General features: G+C 44.5%; 1 protein-coding gene across 1 annotated transcript in view; it reads left to right on the top strand.

Annotated features, from left to right (window-relative positions):
• The first annotated feature begins 436 nt into the window (after positions 1-436).
• agmo (alkylglycerol monooxygenase) overlaps positions 437-15,996 on the top strand; it is a 49,334-nt gene continuing 33,774 nt past the window's right edge. Inside the window, exons 1-3 of the mRNA XM_040118137.1 lie at positions 437-934; positions 6,640-6,770; positions 8,206-8,357. Coding sequence (XP_039974071.1) covers positions 815-934; positions 6,640-6,770; positions 8,206-8,357 — 403 coding nt within the window. The 5' untranslated portion in view covers positions 437-814. The remainder of the gene's footprint in view (positions 935-6,639; positions 6,771-8,205; positions 8,358-15,996) is intronic.

Genomic DNA, 15,996 nt, shown 5'->3' with positions numbered 1-15,996 from the left:
GTTGGGAGCAAAAAAATATACACAGGCGACGTTTTGAACTTCGCAGGGACACGGCGAAGACCTAAATGGTTTTGGAGACCTTTGTAATCAATAGGTGGAATGCGTCCTTACAGGAAGAAGAGGTCACTGTTCACATGACCCAGTTGCGTCTGGTTAAAATGAGAGTAAAACAACTTGGGGAGGGGGGACTTCATGTTTCTGATACCTGGCTGGAGTCCAGTTGAGTATTTATACTTCTGATACTCAAGCACGTTTTACATCCAAATACTTCATAATATTACTGGAAAAAATAACAATAACAGCAGCACTCAGACAAGGACTGACAACGTATAACCACGAACACATGGACGACCCGGCTCTGGCTGCCCAGGACACTCTGCACTGCACAGCACTCGCAAAGTCACGTAGCCTACATGACCACAAACTCTCGCGAGACGAAGCCCCTCGGAAAGCGGCACCCGGAGGTGTCCTGGCCAGAGGTAAACTCGCCCCTTAATTGACCCGAGCGGGATTAGAGGGCGGCCGAAGCCGTGTCCCGCAGCCGCTCGGAAGTCCCGCGGACTCGGTTTTCCTGTGTGTGAGGCGTTTTCTCTCACGAGCGGGACCGCTCTCCATTTCGCAACTGACCTACTTAACTCGAGACAGAGGAAAAAAAAACAAAAAAAAAAACAAGGCTGTTGAAGGGTCACTAGGAGCGTCAGGTTCACGGGGACGATGCCCTGCCCTCCTCCCCCGCCGCGCGAGCCTGCGGTGTAACACCTGCACAGGTAACAGAAGCTCACCTGGCGCCCGGCGAGGAGCAGAGGCGCTGCCGATGGCTGAGGCGGCGGAGGCGGGCGCGGCGTCCGCGGCGGTCCGGGCCATGTTTTTAATGCTCACGCCGGGCGAATCCTCCTTTCAGAAAGTGGAAGATGTCCCGCACTACGTGCAGCAGGTGGGTACACGCGAGGACTCCCGCAGCGGTAATGTCGGAGCCCCCCACCCCCGCCCTCCGTCGGCGCCAGACGCCCGGGGGGCTACGCTCACCCCTACCGTCCTCGGCTGCGGTAGAGGAGCCCGAGGCGGCTTTGCTTAGGGTGGGTTCGGGAAAAAAAAAAGGGGGGGCCACGCTCTGGCAAACGCCCGGGGGGCGCTGCTACAACACACCTTCACTCACACCTCACACGTTTCCGTGAAACGTTACAACGCTTCACGACATGCTCATGTAAGGTTTTGAAGAGAACTGACTTTTGTTTTGGGCTAATAGACTCGCCACCCCCCCTCTGCTTTCTCCTCCATTCGGGGTTTTCGGGTTTTCAGGTTTAGTGGGACCGCTGGCCTGGTAAAGAGGAACACGGCACCACTGAGTGTTTTAAAGCGAAGGCAACACATCAACGCTGTTAGATAGTTCGATGTATCCACTAAAACTGCAAAGGTCTTTAAAGAAGTACAGTTGTTTTGTTTGTTTTTTTTCAAATATAATAACCTGTGAAAGTTGAAGCTTCTCACACGTGACGGTTTGTTGCCGGTGAACTGAATATTCCTTAAACTGTTCACGTAGCCCAACCAATTTGAGCACGCGCACATGCGCTTGACTACATGGTCGCGGACTAACCCGTCGGGGATTTTCCCTGCTCCAACGCCAGTCGGAGATTTTCGCGCTTCTCCCCCCTAAAGCAAGTCGCCCAACGCTCCGTCCCTCCCTCCCCGCGACTCTTGGGACAGAGCCCTGCAACCCCTCGGAGCAACGACTGTCGCCGACTTCGGGCTGTCTTAACAGCGCCCCCTTCCAGGGGGCACCTCGCCGCCGGTCTCGCCCATGGCGGACTGGAGGCGGGGGAACGCCCGGAGCGGATCCGTTTTCCGATCATGCTCGAATCTGAATTTGAATTTGAATTTGAACCGTGAGCGCCCATTACCGTGGCGGCTCAGATGGCGGGGCCTTGTAAATTTGGCCGTTTATCGTTTGGAAATTTGCGATACCGCACTTTTCTTCCGGCGCGAGTTTCGCGAAAACGGATACGGCGGGACACTTTTTTTAGCGAAGTGTGAATTTCATCACGCTCTTCCGCAAAGCTAAATAACGCGCGTAGGTAAAATGTTGTCTAAACACGAGCACCAGCACACTAGCCCAGGTTAAATAGCCTACAAGATCCACATTGCGATTGAAATCGGTAGATATCTGATCACAGAAGAGCAGACGAAATGACGAGTCTGACTAGAGCTGCAGCAATTTAGTAGATTAATCACCCACAGAAAATTAATTGGCAGTTTTTTTATTACTGAATGATTGTTTCAGTCATTTTCAGGCATATTCCCGATGAAGGTTGAGCGGATTTGTAAATGAATAAAGAATATCACCATTTTTTGGCTCTTTTTTTTAAAGCAAAAATGCAAAAAAAAAAAAAAAAAAATTGCAGGTTCCAGCTCTGAAATGTGTGGATTCGATGCTTTTCTTTCTCATACTGTATATTATGTTAAACTGAACATCACGACGCTTGACTCTCATCGCCCCGATCTGTTAGAAATTTCGACTTTTCTGCGGTTTCCTGGAGCGAAGGGGTCAATCGGTTAAACAGTTGGTTTTTCAGCCGTGAATCTGACCCGATATTCAACAACCCAGCCCTAATTATAAAACCAGCGCACGGTAATGATGGTGCATTCTAGCCACGAAGTCGTGGAAGACATGTAGAGCGTAAAAGAAGTTCTAGGCCTCAAAACTGGATTTAAGTACTGCACTTAAGTAAATCTACTTAAACGGTTCCCACTTTCTGCTTAAATTAAAAAAAAAAAGTCGGGGGGTTTCTCCTACTTCTTACTGTAAGTTTATGGTGTCTCATTTGCCTTTTTATTACGGGGAATGTCTGGGGTAGGTTTAACGGCATATGTTTATGAGGTTTTATGGGGCACGTCGGGGGAGGGGAGCAATTGCCCCCACAGCAGGATTCCTTATAATCCACTACCAAACATGATTAAACAAATTTCTTATTGCTGCAGTTTGTGACTCAGCACTGTTTACAGTTTGTTATGTGACACTAATTATTCCTCACAACTGTTGTTCTCTGATCCCACCAGGCCAAATTAATTACAAAAACTAAACACAATCTTCTAATTTTGGAGTTGTTTGGAATTATGAGGTTGTGGGTTTTTGCCAGGTCTCTCGGATATTCTGCGGTTTGAATGCAAACACACTATTTCTCAGACATCAGTGATAAAAGTGCATTGTCAGCCTACATGTTGTCAGCCAACATCAGTCGTCCGTAACCTTATAAAAGGGCTGTTTGGGGAAATGTAGACATCTGCTACACAAATGTCATGTTCCATGTAAGGTTAAATTCAGACGAAGAAACAATAAGATAATTAGATGCCACAACAAACGGTCCACACAAGCTCAAGTATGCTGCAGTATAAAATAGGCTTTCCTTAGAGTGATTTTCAGTTTATTTGTAAAAAGATAAAAACCCAGGGAGAGACTTTTCATTGCGTGCGAGATCAAAAAGGGAAAGAGAAAAAATATTACTTGACTTAAAGGCAGAGAAAGGAGCAAAGAAATGGCGACAGTGATGAGAAAGGTCAGAGATGCATGTGAAAGAAAGAAAAATAAAAACAATAGCAAAGACAAGCTTTTACCCCTTGTCTTTTTTTTTTTTTTTGGATAACATGAGAATTATTCAGCTTGCCCTGCTGAATAATTTTGTCCCGAGCTGTCAAGAATGCGCAGATCTGCGGAGGTAAAACTATCTGCTAGACAGGAGAGGAAAAAAAGGAGGGAAGGTTTTAGGCTGGCGTCCAGGACGATAATCTCTCTCTCAGCGGGTTTGGAGGAGTCCTGCCTGCGCTGCGAGCCCATTTGTTAGCTGCAGCTCTGCAGTCTGCCGCCAGATGTTGGAGCGTTGCGTGTGATCGCCTGTCCCCGTTGGTGCCTCTGCATGTGCACACGCATTCGCACGCACTCGCGTCACACACCTGCATGCTAAAGTGGGAGCATTCACATGTGGATATGCGCACACATGCACAGTTACTCTCACTTCCATTCACAGATGAATACACACACACACACACACCACGTACTTCCTCCCTCCCCACCTGCAGATGTGCTCCTCTGCGGTCTCGTCACGCCCTCGCTCTTGGCGGGGCCATGTGGCCCAGTTACGACTGCAGTGACTTGGTCAATGAGCGCCTTCGAGCTAAGGCTAACCAGCCGGGCTGACACGCTGCCGAAGTCTCAGTCGTGACCTATTTGCTAACCCTGTCCCTCACTAATTTGTTCCATGTTTGACAGACCCATTAAGAGGTTATTACATGTTTCCAGCACAGTTAGAAATAGAGGCCTGTCACCGACTGTTTGGATGTTGCTCACCATTTGTTTTGTCACAGCTAGTTAGTAAGTCCCATTTATTCTTCGCAACTTTTGGAAAGTGGAAATTTTCTCATTTTAATTTTTGGTTCTTAGCTGCTAATTAAATTTAAACATTAAAATTAACATCCTATGCGTGTTTGTCCTTCTGGATCACATATTTGTGATCACACACGTTGGCGTAGCGTGTGTTTAAAGTTGGTAATACAGAAAAAAAACTGCAGCAAGCTATTGGCTAGACCACAACAGCGGGGCCGGCGCTACAATTGAGAAGGTTGCTCGCTGACTCACTGACTGAATGGTGATGAAGTGACACCATTGGTCGGCTGGCTGAGTGTTGGAGTCTTGCCATTGGTCACTGCTCTTTCTAAAGGAATTGGCACAAACACTTTCTATCACATCATCAGGGGGGTGTCTACAGGCAGTTTTGCCAACTTAGCGCCTTTGTCGCTAGATTTACTGACTTTTAAGACCACTTCAGTGACTTTTCGTCACAAAACCAGCTAGTACAACTCTAGAGGCTGTTTGGACAAACCTTAGCTACTTTCCATAGAAGAGTTGCCAGTTTTGCCCCGCGAGCACGAGGCCGGGCTTTCCCCCAACAGGCACACCTCTATTAGTCTCTTTCAGCTGAAGGCACATCAGCTGCATATACGTGAATGAGCTTCTAACGTTCTCGCTGAGTGATTATTTTACAAGTAAATAAAGCTGAAATCACAGCACAGCCGTCGTCTTTAACTTGTGTGTGTGTGTGTCGTGATTCTTGTCAGACGACGTCCAGAGCAGCAGCTTCGGAAGGGACTGCTGGTTAACATGTGGTCTCAATGGGCCGCGTTTCAGTCACTATTTCATACTTGTTCCATGGTCTGACGACAGAAATGGGAAAACGTGTAGATGAGAACAGGTTTATTGGGAATTCGGCTGCACTAAAATACTGTATATGTGAGCACAGAGCGTAAGACAGATATACTAGGTTAAACTATACTAAGCCATATACTAGGTTTCGGCCTCGTCTTGGTTTTAATAAAGGAGGACTACTTCATTTAACCTAAGACACGTAATATAGACTGAAACATATTGAACAAAAATAAGTACCCAACAAAAATCAACATTCTGCGGCCCTGTTATTTACCACAGGTTACTCGGACCATGCTGCCAGAAAATGTGCAATAGCTTGGAGGATAAACTTCTGAAAAGCAAAACAATTTTTGTTTAAATTATTTTTGTTGTAACCACCTTTAAAGGGAGACTCGAGAACTGTAGATTTTGCACGTTTTTAATTTTCACATTTCCACGTATAGAATTGCGAGATGGGATGGTTCCATAAGTAAAAGTCTCGTTGATTTTCTGCGTAGTCAGAGTTAGATGGCTGAAAGTTAGAATGCTTCCAGGGCTTCATGTAAAGTCAAAGGTACAAGCCTACATGCAAACGTATAGAGAGAAGCCGGCTACGACTCCCGAGATACATCTCAGCAAGAAACGTCCAGTCCCAAGCTTATAATTCTGTCGCGTTCACACTAGCAGCTACTTCGGGCTAAGGATTACATTTCGAAATCGGCAACTAGGGCAAAGCGTTTTGTTCCCAATTTTAATGACGAAATGTTCTGAATCACAGCGCTGATTGAAACTATAGCTAATTTTAAGCCCTCACTTTTTAAAATGTATGTATTTTTTTTTTTTTTTTAAACGGGAATTTACAACAGGGAGAAAATAATTTGAAAGTAACAGTGACTTTCATGTTTTATTCTTAGACTCAACTATTCATGAAAGGTCAGCTATAGCATGCTTGCTTCACCTGCTAGCTGCACATCATTGTGGATAGTTTGGCAGTTACTTAGGTTAACAGGCTAACTAGCTTAACGTTACCTAGATGGGGTTGCGTGACTGTGTTTTATCAGTTTATAAGTTTCATAATATGACATCTCTTACTCCTTGTGTTGCTTTGCTTGGCCTCCACCCGACATCAATAAAAACAAAAATGTGTGTTTTGTTATCCCTGATGTTCAACTCAACCAGTGAGATCATTCCTACCTCCAGTGCAGCTCTCCTTAGACAAATGTTTGTGATCTCTGATCTGCCAGTACATTGTGGCTTTAGACCCACTGCTCCCGCATCGCACAGTGAAACAAACATCACGGATCACAAGACATGAAAGTCCTGCAAGCTTTTAGCTCATCTTCCAAAACAAATACTCAAGCTCACCATAACTAGTAAAAGCAACAGTGGACTTGTTTTCACAGTTTGTAATAGTGCTGAATCATGATTCTGTGTGTGTGTGTGTGTGTGTGTGTTCGTTCGTTCAGGCCACTCCTTTCTTTGTGGGGCTTATATTTCTGGAGCTGGTGGTGGGCGTGCTGAAGACGGGAGCCCCGGTGGTCACCATCAGTGATGGACTCACCTCCATATCTGCTGGAATGATCTCCAGACTCCCAATGTGAGTGTTTAGGCAGGTCATACTGCTTGATCTAACAGGATGGTAGTACTGCATGCAGTACCCGGAAAAAGTACTGTGCTACACGATTTGACTGTTATCGTTTTTATCAGACATTTTTATCTTTATCGTAGCTGTTTTTTGTGTTTTTTTTTTTTTTTTTTTTTAAAGAAAAATATGGCACCTGCGTGAATCAAGTAGAAATTGTATTAAACAGTTTAATGGACCATTACCACTGAAGTGAGCTAATGTGACATGGGGAAAATCAAAGCAGGTGCATCAGGGGTTACAGGGAGTTATTTATGAGGCCCCGGGAGTGCAAGCCTAGTTTAGTGTGGACTTCACTTTTATTACTTAAGGCTGATTTCTGAACAGTGTCCAGCCAACATAGTCCATAGTCTTCCATAAGAGAAGAGTGGCCAAAAACGTTGAAATTCTATTCTTAGTTGCCTTCGGTCATTATCGTGTGCTCGCAGCACTAAGCTCAATGAGCAGCAGTGAGTGGTTTCGCAGACATTTTTTCCCTGGGTTTCGCCTGTCAGGCTGCATACAGGGTGAGCCAGCTTTTTTGGCATGGGTTGCTGTGGCTCTGTGCAGTCTGAAAAGAGAACCTGCTGACACCACTCATGGTTAAAAAAAAAAGGCACTTACCACTTTGTTGTTCAGATAAAAAAAAACAAAACAAAAAAAAAACAACAAAAACGTTTACTCTATACATCTATTTAGTGAATATTCTCCTAAAATTAGTCTAGAATTGAAAATCGGTCAAAGATAAGCTAGTTAAGGAAAAAAGCTCTTGATGCAAACACAAGAAGTGTCAGGTATCTATAAAGGAAAATAGGGTACAGGTTTACGTAGCATTTCTACACTATTTTTTGTTTTGGTACTGTTGTCATGGAAGGCACGGTAACCAAGTTCCTCATAACTGTCAGTCAGTTTATGCACCTTTTTTAAAATTACATGTAGTGGATTTTGGGATTGTGAAGGCCGCAAAGGGCATGAGGGCTTTGTCCTGAAAACAGATTAAAAGGAAGGCAAAATATGAACAGCCATGCTCCTGCATTGTTATGTATTCTGTCTTTAAATGTGGCTTTCAAAGACGTAGCTCTTGAAATGGAAAACAGCCATAGAGCTGAAAAAGACGGACAAGGCAGCTCGCCAGTGTGGTCTCATGACTATGTTTGAATTTCAGTGATGGTTGGAGAATTGAACTTCGATGTTTGATCACGCAGTATATACTGTTAAAGTAAAAGTAAAAGATAGGTTCGTGGTGTTTCTTTTTTTTTGTTTTGTTATTGTGCGGTCTTTGTCTTATCTCCACGTGCATCACGAGGCGAACAGACTCACACTGCACAGTGCAGCTGTAACACGAACGGCGTAGTGACCTTACATAGACAGGCTGTGATGTGACACGGAGCTCCGACTCTCCCGCCCACAGGTTGCTGATGAGAGGCTGTGAGCTGACTGCGTACATGTACGTGTGGGAGCGTTACCGCTTGGTGCAGCTGCCCTGGGACTCTGCCTGGACCTGGTGGTTCAGCTTCCTGGGGGTGGACTTCTGCTACTACTGGGTCCACCGATTCGCTCACGGTACCAACGCAGGACACTCACACTGATGTACACAGGCCACAGAAAAGGACCGGAGTGTATTTTATTGAAACTTGTTTTCATGTTGTTCTTGTTTTTTTATTTTTATTTTTGTTGATAGTTTTGTCGCTAAGCGTTCGTTGCCGCCTGGTTTCTCCACTGAGTATTAAACAGATAGATTTTTTTTTTTTTTTGACATGACAGCAGACACAGAGTGTTCAAAACAGAAATTGGCTGAAGTGACACTTGCCCAATCATCATTTTGTGTAGGAGCACTCACCTCTTTGTGGGGTTAAAAAAAACAAGATGTGACAGCTTTGAAGTCTGCTCCTTCGTGGAGCGTGGTGGCTGTGGTCTGCCTAGATTCATGGCGGTTACAGAGGATTTGGATAGTGACCACTTTTCCTGGTGGAAAAAGTATCAAAATGTCAGTAGAAACTTTCCAAACCGTTCCCAAAGCATCATCCTCCTCTCCACTGACCAAACATGCACTCAGTATGTTTCAGGCAGTTATATTTACTTTAGGATATGGCTAAATAAGCTGCTTCGGTCCCATCCATGCTCCCAAGATGCACCCTTGAAGTCTTGACACATTTGTGGAGCATCTAGTGTTGTGTTTGCATTCTCGGTCTAAGGTATATTGAACGTAAGACTAATTTGCCTCTATAGCTCCACTACCTACTAGCACCAAGCTACAGTAACCTCCTCTTCCATGCGTCCCTCAAATAATGCAAACAAAAAAAAAACTACACAGCGAGTTGATGATAAATGGTTGTAAAACGTTGATGTAGTTGCCATCCCCGCAGGGAGGAGTTGTGAAGATAGCACACACATCATGCTTTCCTGGACGTTGCAGAGGAAGCAATTATTTCTGAGTTACATCCAGCTGGTTTAGCGCTGTGCAGATGTGAGAGGCCGTGGTCTCCAGAGGCCTGCGGTCTTAACCCGGAGCTGTCACAGCAACGGGCTGTATATAGTCACGGCTCTGGAGCAGCGACATCCTGCACCATCACTGCACTGACAAAACGGAAATAAAAGAAATATTCACTGGATACAGGATTTCTGCAGCAGTGGCCCGACACCTTTCAGAGACGACTCTTTCCATGTGTGCTGGCGGACGCTCGTGCCAGATGCTCAGCCGACACGCAGCACACCGGAAAAGAGGTATTTATGTGTGGCCCGCAGTGATGTTTATTTGTGTCAGTGGCACATCCAGCTGCCCGATGTCTAGTCCACATAGGTTTTGGATGAAAGTCCACTGCCACTGTGTTGACGTTGGAATCTGGGTAAACAGAGGCCGTGTTTTTAAAACTGTCTGCCGCAGCTTGCCAAGATGTTCCCTACATGATTTTGAGGTGACCAAGAACATCACCTCAGGACGCTCCTACTGTACAACTCTGTACTTAATCTGAACCGGTTGTAGTTTTGCTCCCACCGCCATGGCAGAGGGCATGTAAGGCGTTATGATTGTCAATGTGCGCTGTGTGTGTGTGTGTGTGTGTGTGTGTGCACTCACTCTAGAACACAATAACTCCACAGAATCTCCCGGCAGAGAAGGTGATCTGACTGGATGTGTTTATGCCAGACGTATAACCCATGTTATAATGGACATGTGAAGGCAAGTCTGTTGACATAAAAAAAAATCTGGGCAATTTATGTCACAGAAACGTAAGAGAGAGACTAAATGATTGCAAATGGATTTGATCCACAAGGCAAGAATCTTAACAGCCAGAGACATGTTTCTAGGACTGCAACTAATGATTACTTTCAATAATGATTAATCTGCTGATTATTTTCCTCAATTAATTGGTTTTTGTTGATAAAACATCTGAAAATAATAAAAAAAAACGTTCACCACCTTTGTCCAGTTTCTCCAGTGAGATGTGCGATTCCGATCACAACAGTTTAATTCGACAAACGTCTCAACAAGTTGAATAATTTTATGTCGTACGAGCACAATGGTACTTGTTGGTATTTGTGTGCGCTATGGATCTACAGGGACAGCAGTGAGGATAACTGCTTGGTCCCCACTTTATTTATAAACTGAGAGAAAAAACCTGTTGTGACACACTGAGCTCAGTCTTTGTGGCAGGGTGTCACGGGGCTTCTCCGATGCAGCATTGGTTGTGGTTCACCTCCTCTGGTCTAGGGTTAGGGTTACGTCCCCACTCTGCCTCCAGTTACCTCCTCTATCTCCTGTCCCGGAGTCGGTGACTCGGCTGTTTTTTGTGTGTCCTGTGGCCCCAACTGAGTTGAGCACTGTCTCTTTAGTGACACCGGGCCAGGCGCCACTTGACCAGAGAGAGATAACAAAGACCCCATTCACCGCTGGTGTTGGCATGTATAATCTATCTGTATACATTCTATGGATAAGGGCATCGGAGCCGCTGGCCTTTGTTTTTACACCCGGTATTAATGAGCGTTCATGTCATCTTGATTCTTCCTGCATTGTGATTGGATTTCAATATGCAAATGAGTTAGGGCGCCAGTGCGCTCCATCAGACCTGCTCGTCAGGTGTTCGAATAACTTCGGGAACCCTCTCACCCCAACACCTTTCCAATGGGAATTAGGTGGGAGCTCTGTTCTACAATTTCGGCAACTTTCTCTAACTGACATTCACACTCTCTTCTCGCCGTGATCGATCAGCTGTGTGGAGGTCAGATTTTGTCTAAAACCCCCCAATTCTCAGTTCATAATGATGTAAAACGGACAAAAAGGGAAAATCCTCACATTACAGGAGAGGGAACAAGCACATTTTTGGCATTTTTGATTGAAAACAATTAATCGATTATCAAAATCGTTGCAGATTCATTTTTCTTTCGATCAACTAATCAATTATCCGACAAACTGTTTTGGCTCTAGTCAAAATTAAAAGAGACCAATGAATACACACTAATAGTCCTTGTAGCTAAAGTAACAAAAAAAACCCAAACAGTACGTTTGAAAATAGAAGCAGAAAATCCCCGTTCTTCCTTTTCTTCGTCTTTGTTATTGCTGTATTGTCCATATATTTATTTTTATTTTTGTTGATGTTGTTATCTTCAAATTGCCCCTTAATGATGCATCCAACAGCCAGTTAGTTCCATAACACTTTGTTTTCTATTCAGTTTATAGTTTATATTGTTTGTTTTGTGTTTCTGCACATCCGAGTTTTATGTTAGATTCAATCTTTGTGCTTTCTTTTTGGTTTCTTTTCTTGGTGAATATGAAGACTACACCAAACCAGTACCCTAGCTGGCAAAAACTGGGCTTTTTTTCCCCTGGCAGCAAACTGGGATGGATCAGTTTTTGTATCCTGTGGTGGGGAAAAAGGTGTGAGGAGTCCTCACCTTGACAATGAATCATTTAAATAAAGCGCCACACTCATGTGTTGACAGTCCAGGAAAACAGGGTCAGCGGCACGCATTCATGATCCACGTGTACGACTTATTTTTAGAATTCCCGTATTAATGTGTCTGCTGAGTAATATTCAGTGAAACCTGAAAGAGGATTTCATGATGCAGGCGAAAACGCTCACAGTATCACATATCTGCTTGGGTTATTTGGTCGGATTTCTTTTATTTTTGAACTGCAGAATCATTTTCTCTGTCTCCAAAAATAAAAAAAAAAGTTTCCACTTACTTTCATTTCCTCTTCTTTCAGCACGTTGGGGTTGTTATTATGGAACATTGTGGGGTCGCAGATAATTGTCTGGTGCTGTGTGGCCGCAGCGCCTGCTCAGGAGGTATAAGCTTTTCTCCTTGTTACCGAAGGGACGCGGCTCGCTCTGACCGCAGGACCGAGCCGGCACGGTCCTCGCTCCTCACTCTGGTCAGCCGAGGTCATCTCGGTCAACCAGATTTTGACCTCGGGCTCTTTCCAAAGCGAGGTTCAATGAAAGTATTCCAGTGTGTGGGATGGATGCTGCCTATAATGACGCACTGAAGAATGAGACATATGTAGAAACGCGGCCTGAAAGTACTTTTCAGCAGTTAAATGAGTGTCAAAATGTCATGTAACACTGCTTTAGGAGGGCCTGTCTTGTTTTATTGCGCTCATATCTCCGAAGAGTTTTACAATCTGACCGGTTTCTGCATAAAAACAGCAGGAACACTGCATCTGTAATCCTATTGTGTCAAGACATATGAGCTATAAATCTTAATATTGCATAATAAGGAAAAATTACAATAAAAAACTGCAAAAACAGGCAAAATGGACATCCTCTGCTGGGAAATATGAGCCCTTATTAGCCTCAGAGTAAAATATCAATTTCAGTTTGACCAGTTTTTATGGCCCTTTTTTTCATAGTTTCCCCCTCATGACATCCATATGAAAGGACAGCTTGAAGATAATTAAGTGGAAAGTACTTTGAAAGGCGGTCAGTCGTCAGTGCTGATGCCTTCCTTACTGAGGAGACATAACTTCTCGGCTTTGCTCTTGCCAGACACTGTGATCTTGGAGATAGCGACAGATTGAAAGGAAACTGGGCTACATCAGTCTGCAGACGTTTAGGCCTGGATGAAATTCAGGACTCTCCATTGACAGAAATATTAGCAAAAGCCTGTGACTAGACCGTATTTGTGGCCTTTGCTTGGCAATCTGTCTGAATCTGTGTAGACAAACACCAGCCGTGGTTGAAGTTGAGGCAAATCTGGAATTTCAGACACTTGAATGACCTTTGTGCATACTCAATCTCAAATGCATTCTTTGTTTATCATAGCTCTTGATACTATTATTTGCTTGAACTCTTATCTTTGATGCGTGTCCCACAGTTGATATACCGCACCTTTAGTGGGCCCTACTTTCGTAAGTATCCGCTCTTATTGCGTTTTCATGGTTATATTTTGCTTTTCAGGAAGGAAAGATGTAAGTTTTCAGTTGCTGACGGATTGCTAGAAATTGCTCGAAACTCCTCTAACCTCTGAAATAATGTGACCCCAACTAAACGTTTGACCACAGGTTTATGTATTAACAGCCATCAAAGCCATCTTTTGTAAACACATCGATTCAATAATCTGCTGACTGACATGAATGCAGAACAAATTCAAATTTTACCACACAATTTTTCTACTGTCTTCCCCTCCGGTCCTCTTTCATGGTCAGACAGACTATATATAATCAAACCTTTTCTATTCTGAACCAGCCTGGAACCAGATGGTTTTGGGTGAGCAGGAGGCCGACTTGGTTCGGATGCGGCCATGTTGTTGACAGGCCTGTTGATTCTGTTTGTTCTAACCTCGTTTCGCAAGCACCACTAATAGCAGCTGTACTCTCGGGGCTGCATCTATATCCAGACACGCCAGCCGGGCTGAAGCCATTAATCAGCAAGTCAGCTGTCCATACGCTGATTATATGTGAGGTAATGGAGTTACGCTGCAGTTGTCTCACCACACAAAGTGCTGATGTTGTGTTACACTTATACCTCAGAAACATCAGAGAACCACTTAAAGGTCTCATGAAATGCTGTCATTACTCCTTCAATGTGATGTATTTCCTGTTGAAACAGGACGGCGAGGGATCGGCTTTAAGTGTATCCTACTAGTCAGCTGTTGGTTATGAAGAAAAAGGCTGTTTGATCTGGTTGGAAACGGAGAAAGATGGGATTGTTGAGAAATGTGTCATGCTGGTTGGATTTTTTTATTTTTTATTTTTTATTTTTTTAGTTACAGCCAGTTCAGCATTAGGCCACCAGTTAAGATGCACAAGTTTCCTGGGAGCTACAATTTTCCAGGGTGTTCAAGTGCCCTTTTCATGATTTCTAAACCAAAGCTCGCCTAATGCTAGTCTGAGTTATAGGTGGAAATAAACAAGCTGCCATTACTACGGTGGCATTTTCCTTGTCACCCTGCGCAATTACATTGTAATATGTTAAAAGGATTTTACTTTTTACAGCATTTGACAAGAAATACGCCCAGAAGATCCTGTAGAAGCTTTTATAAGTTAAAAATGTTGTCACTGAAATGGCATTTAAATGAAGGTTATAATCAAAAAAACCTAACGTTTCATTTAAATGTCTTAGTAGATTGCTGGACATCTTTTCACCTTCATATCACCTTCAATAAATTTCAATTTTGGGGAAAAAAAAAACAAAAAGCAAAAATCCACAAGCTTCTTATCCATGAAGTCAGTTTTACTTGCGTTACTCCCCTTTAGATCTTTATGGTTCTCAAACCGCGCTTGCATTCTGACCAACATACTAAGAAAGGACCAACCCAGGACAACTCAACCCAGGCCGGCCTGCTGATTTCTTGCTAGTGTGTTACCCTCTGTACATTTACAGTGTCACTAAAGAGCACAACACAAAATAGGTGTTAGCTGTTGCCGTTTGCTGTAAATAAACAGCCTGAAGTCCCACCTCCCCTGCCCAATACTTCGGTTGCCCTGCCACCTTTCTACATCCTCTGCAGCTGTTACCTGCTGTGTCCGCACCGCTCCCGGCCCCCTCAGCCCTGCAGACAGCAGCAGTTCTTAAGACAAACAGATGTGCTCAGCACTGCCCCGCTCTCCTCCGCTGTCGGCCGTCCCCAAGGAGACGTGGCCGATGTGGATGTTATTGTTTAAAGAGGAGCTCCTCCTGGCTGTGTGGCAGGGTGGAGTGCGTGAGGTGTGGGTGTGGGGGTCAACCTGCCCCCGGGCGGCCGGGGCACCATAAATCTTGACTCTGACGGCAAGTTCCTGGCGCGGTGCAGGTTCCAGGCCTGACAAAAGAATCTGGGCCCCAGCGTGGTTTGCTGGTTCTGTTGGTATGGCTTGGCCAGGATGTTGGGGTTTCGCTCACGGCAGCAGAAGAGAGCGAGTGAAAGGCCTCACGGGAGGCAGAGATAACATCAACAGTGATCTATAGGTTACTGTGCTCTCGCTCTCTGTCTGCTCTGTGTGATGAAAGAGAGAGAGAAAGGGGATGTCTACTGAGAGAGAGAGAGAGAGAGACTGGTTCGATTGAACTTAGTCATCACAAAGGGATAATGTCCAGGAGGCCTGTATGTACAAAATCTGAAGAAAGTGTAGAAAAGAAGAGTGCGTTATGATCGTTGAGAGGGTCGCTGAGCTCGGCAGAGGCCACAGTCCGGCTGTCTGCTGCCCTCGTGTGCTCCACTCGCTGTACGGACAGACTTCCCTCTGTCAGCGGTGTTGACAGACGAGATTTCCGCTGCTGACGCTGCTGAGGACAAACCTCCCCTGAAGAGAGGGGTGAAGTGTGAATGTGAAGAATGAATACGAGAGGTAATGCCTCACATGTGGATTGTTAAATGTTTCAGAGTACATTTTTTTTTTTTTTTTTTCACAAACTGTGTGTCCGTAGTAACCACCATTATCAGTCATGATAGCTTTTTGTTCAGCAGTTCGAACTGGTAAGATCTGTGGACTTGGTGACATTGTTAGAAAGGCAGTCCTTTAGGCAAGAGATGCACCAGACTGGTTGTAAACATTTCCCCATTTTTACCCATAACATCTCAAACAGATGACCAGGAAAGTACATTTATTACCAAACTGTGAACATCTGTTAGATTTAGATTATAGAGAGGTACTTTCTGGTTCTTAACGTAGTGTAACTGCTGAGAACATGGGCTGGCGCAATGTAGGATTAAGGTGGATCCTTTTGGTGTAAAATTATGCAGGACTTAGAAACTGAAAGTAACGGACTGAAAGACGGCTCAATCA

The sequence above is a fragment of the Xiphias gladius genome, chromosome 22 (assembly GCF_016859285.1).
Source record: "Xiphias gladius isolate SHS-SW01 ecotype Sanya breed wild chromosome 22, ASM1685928v1, whole genome shotgun sequence".
Lineage (NCBI taxonomy): Eukaryota > Metazoa > Chordata > Actinopteri > Istiophoriformes > Xiphiidae > Xiphias > Xiphias gladius.
The sequence above is the reverse complement of the archived record's forward strand: the minus strand, read 5'-3'. Positions and strand labels throughout refer to the sequence as shown.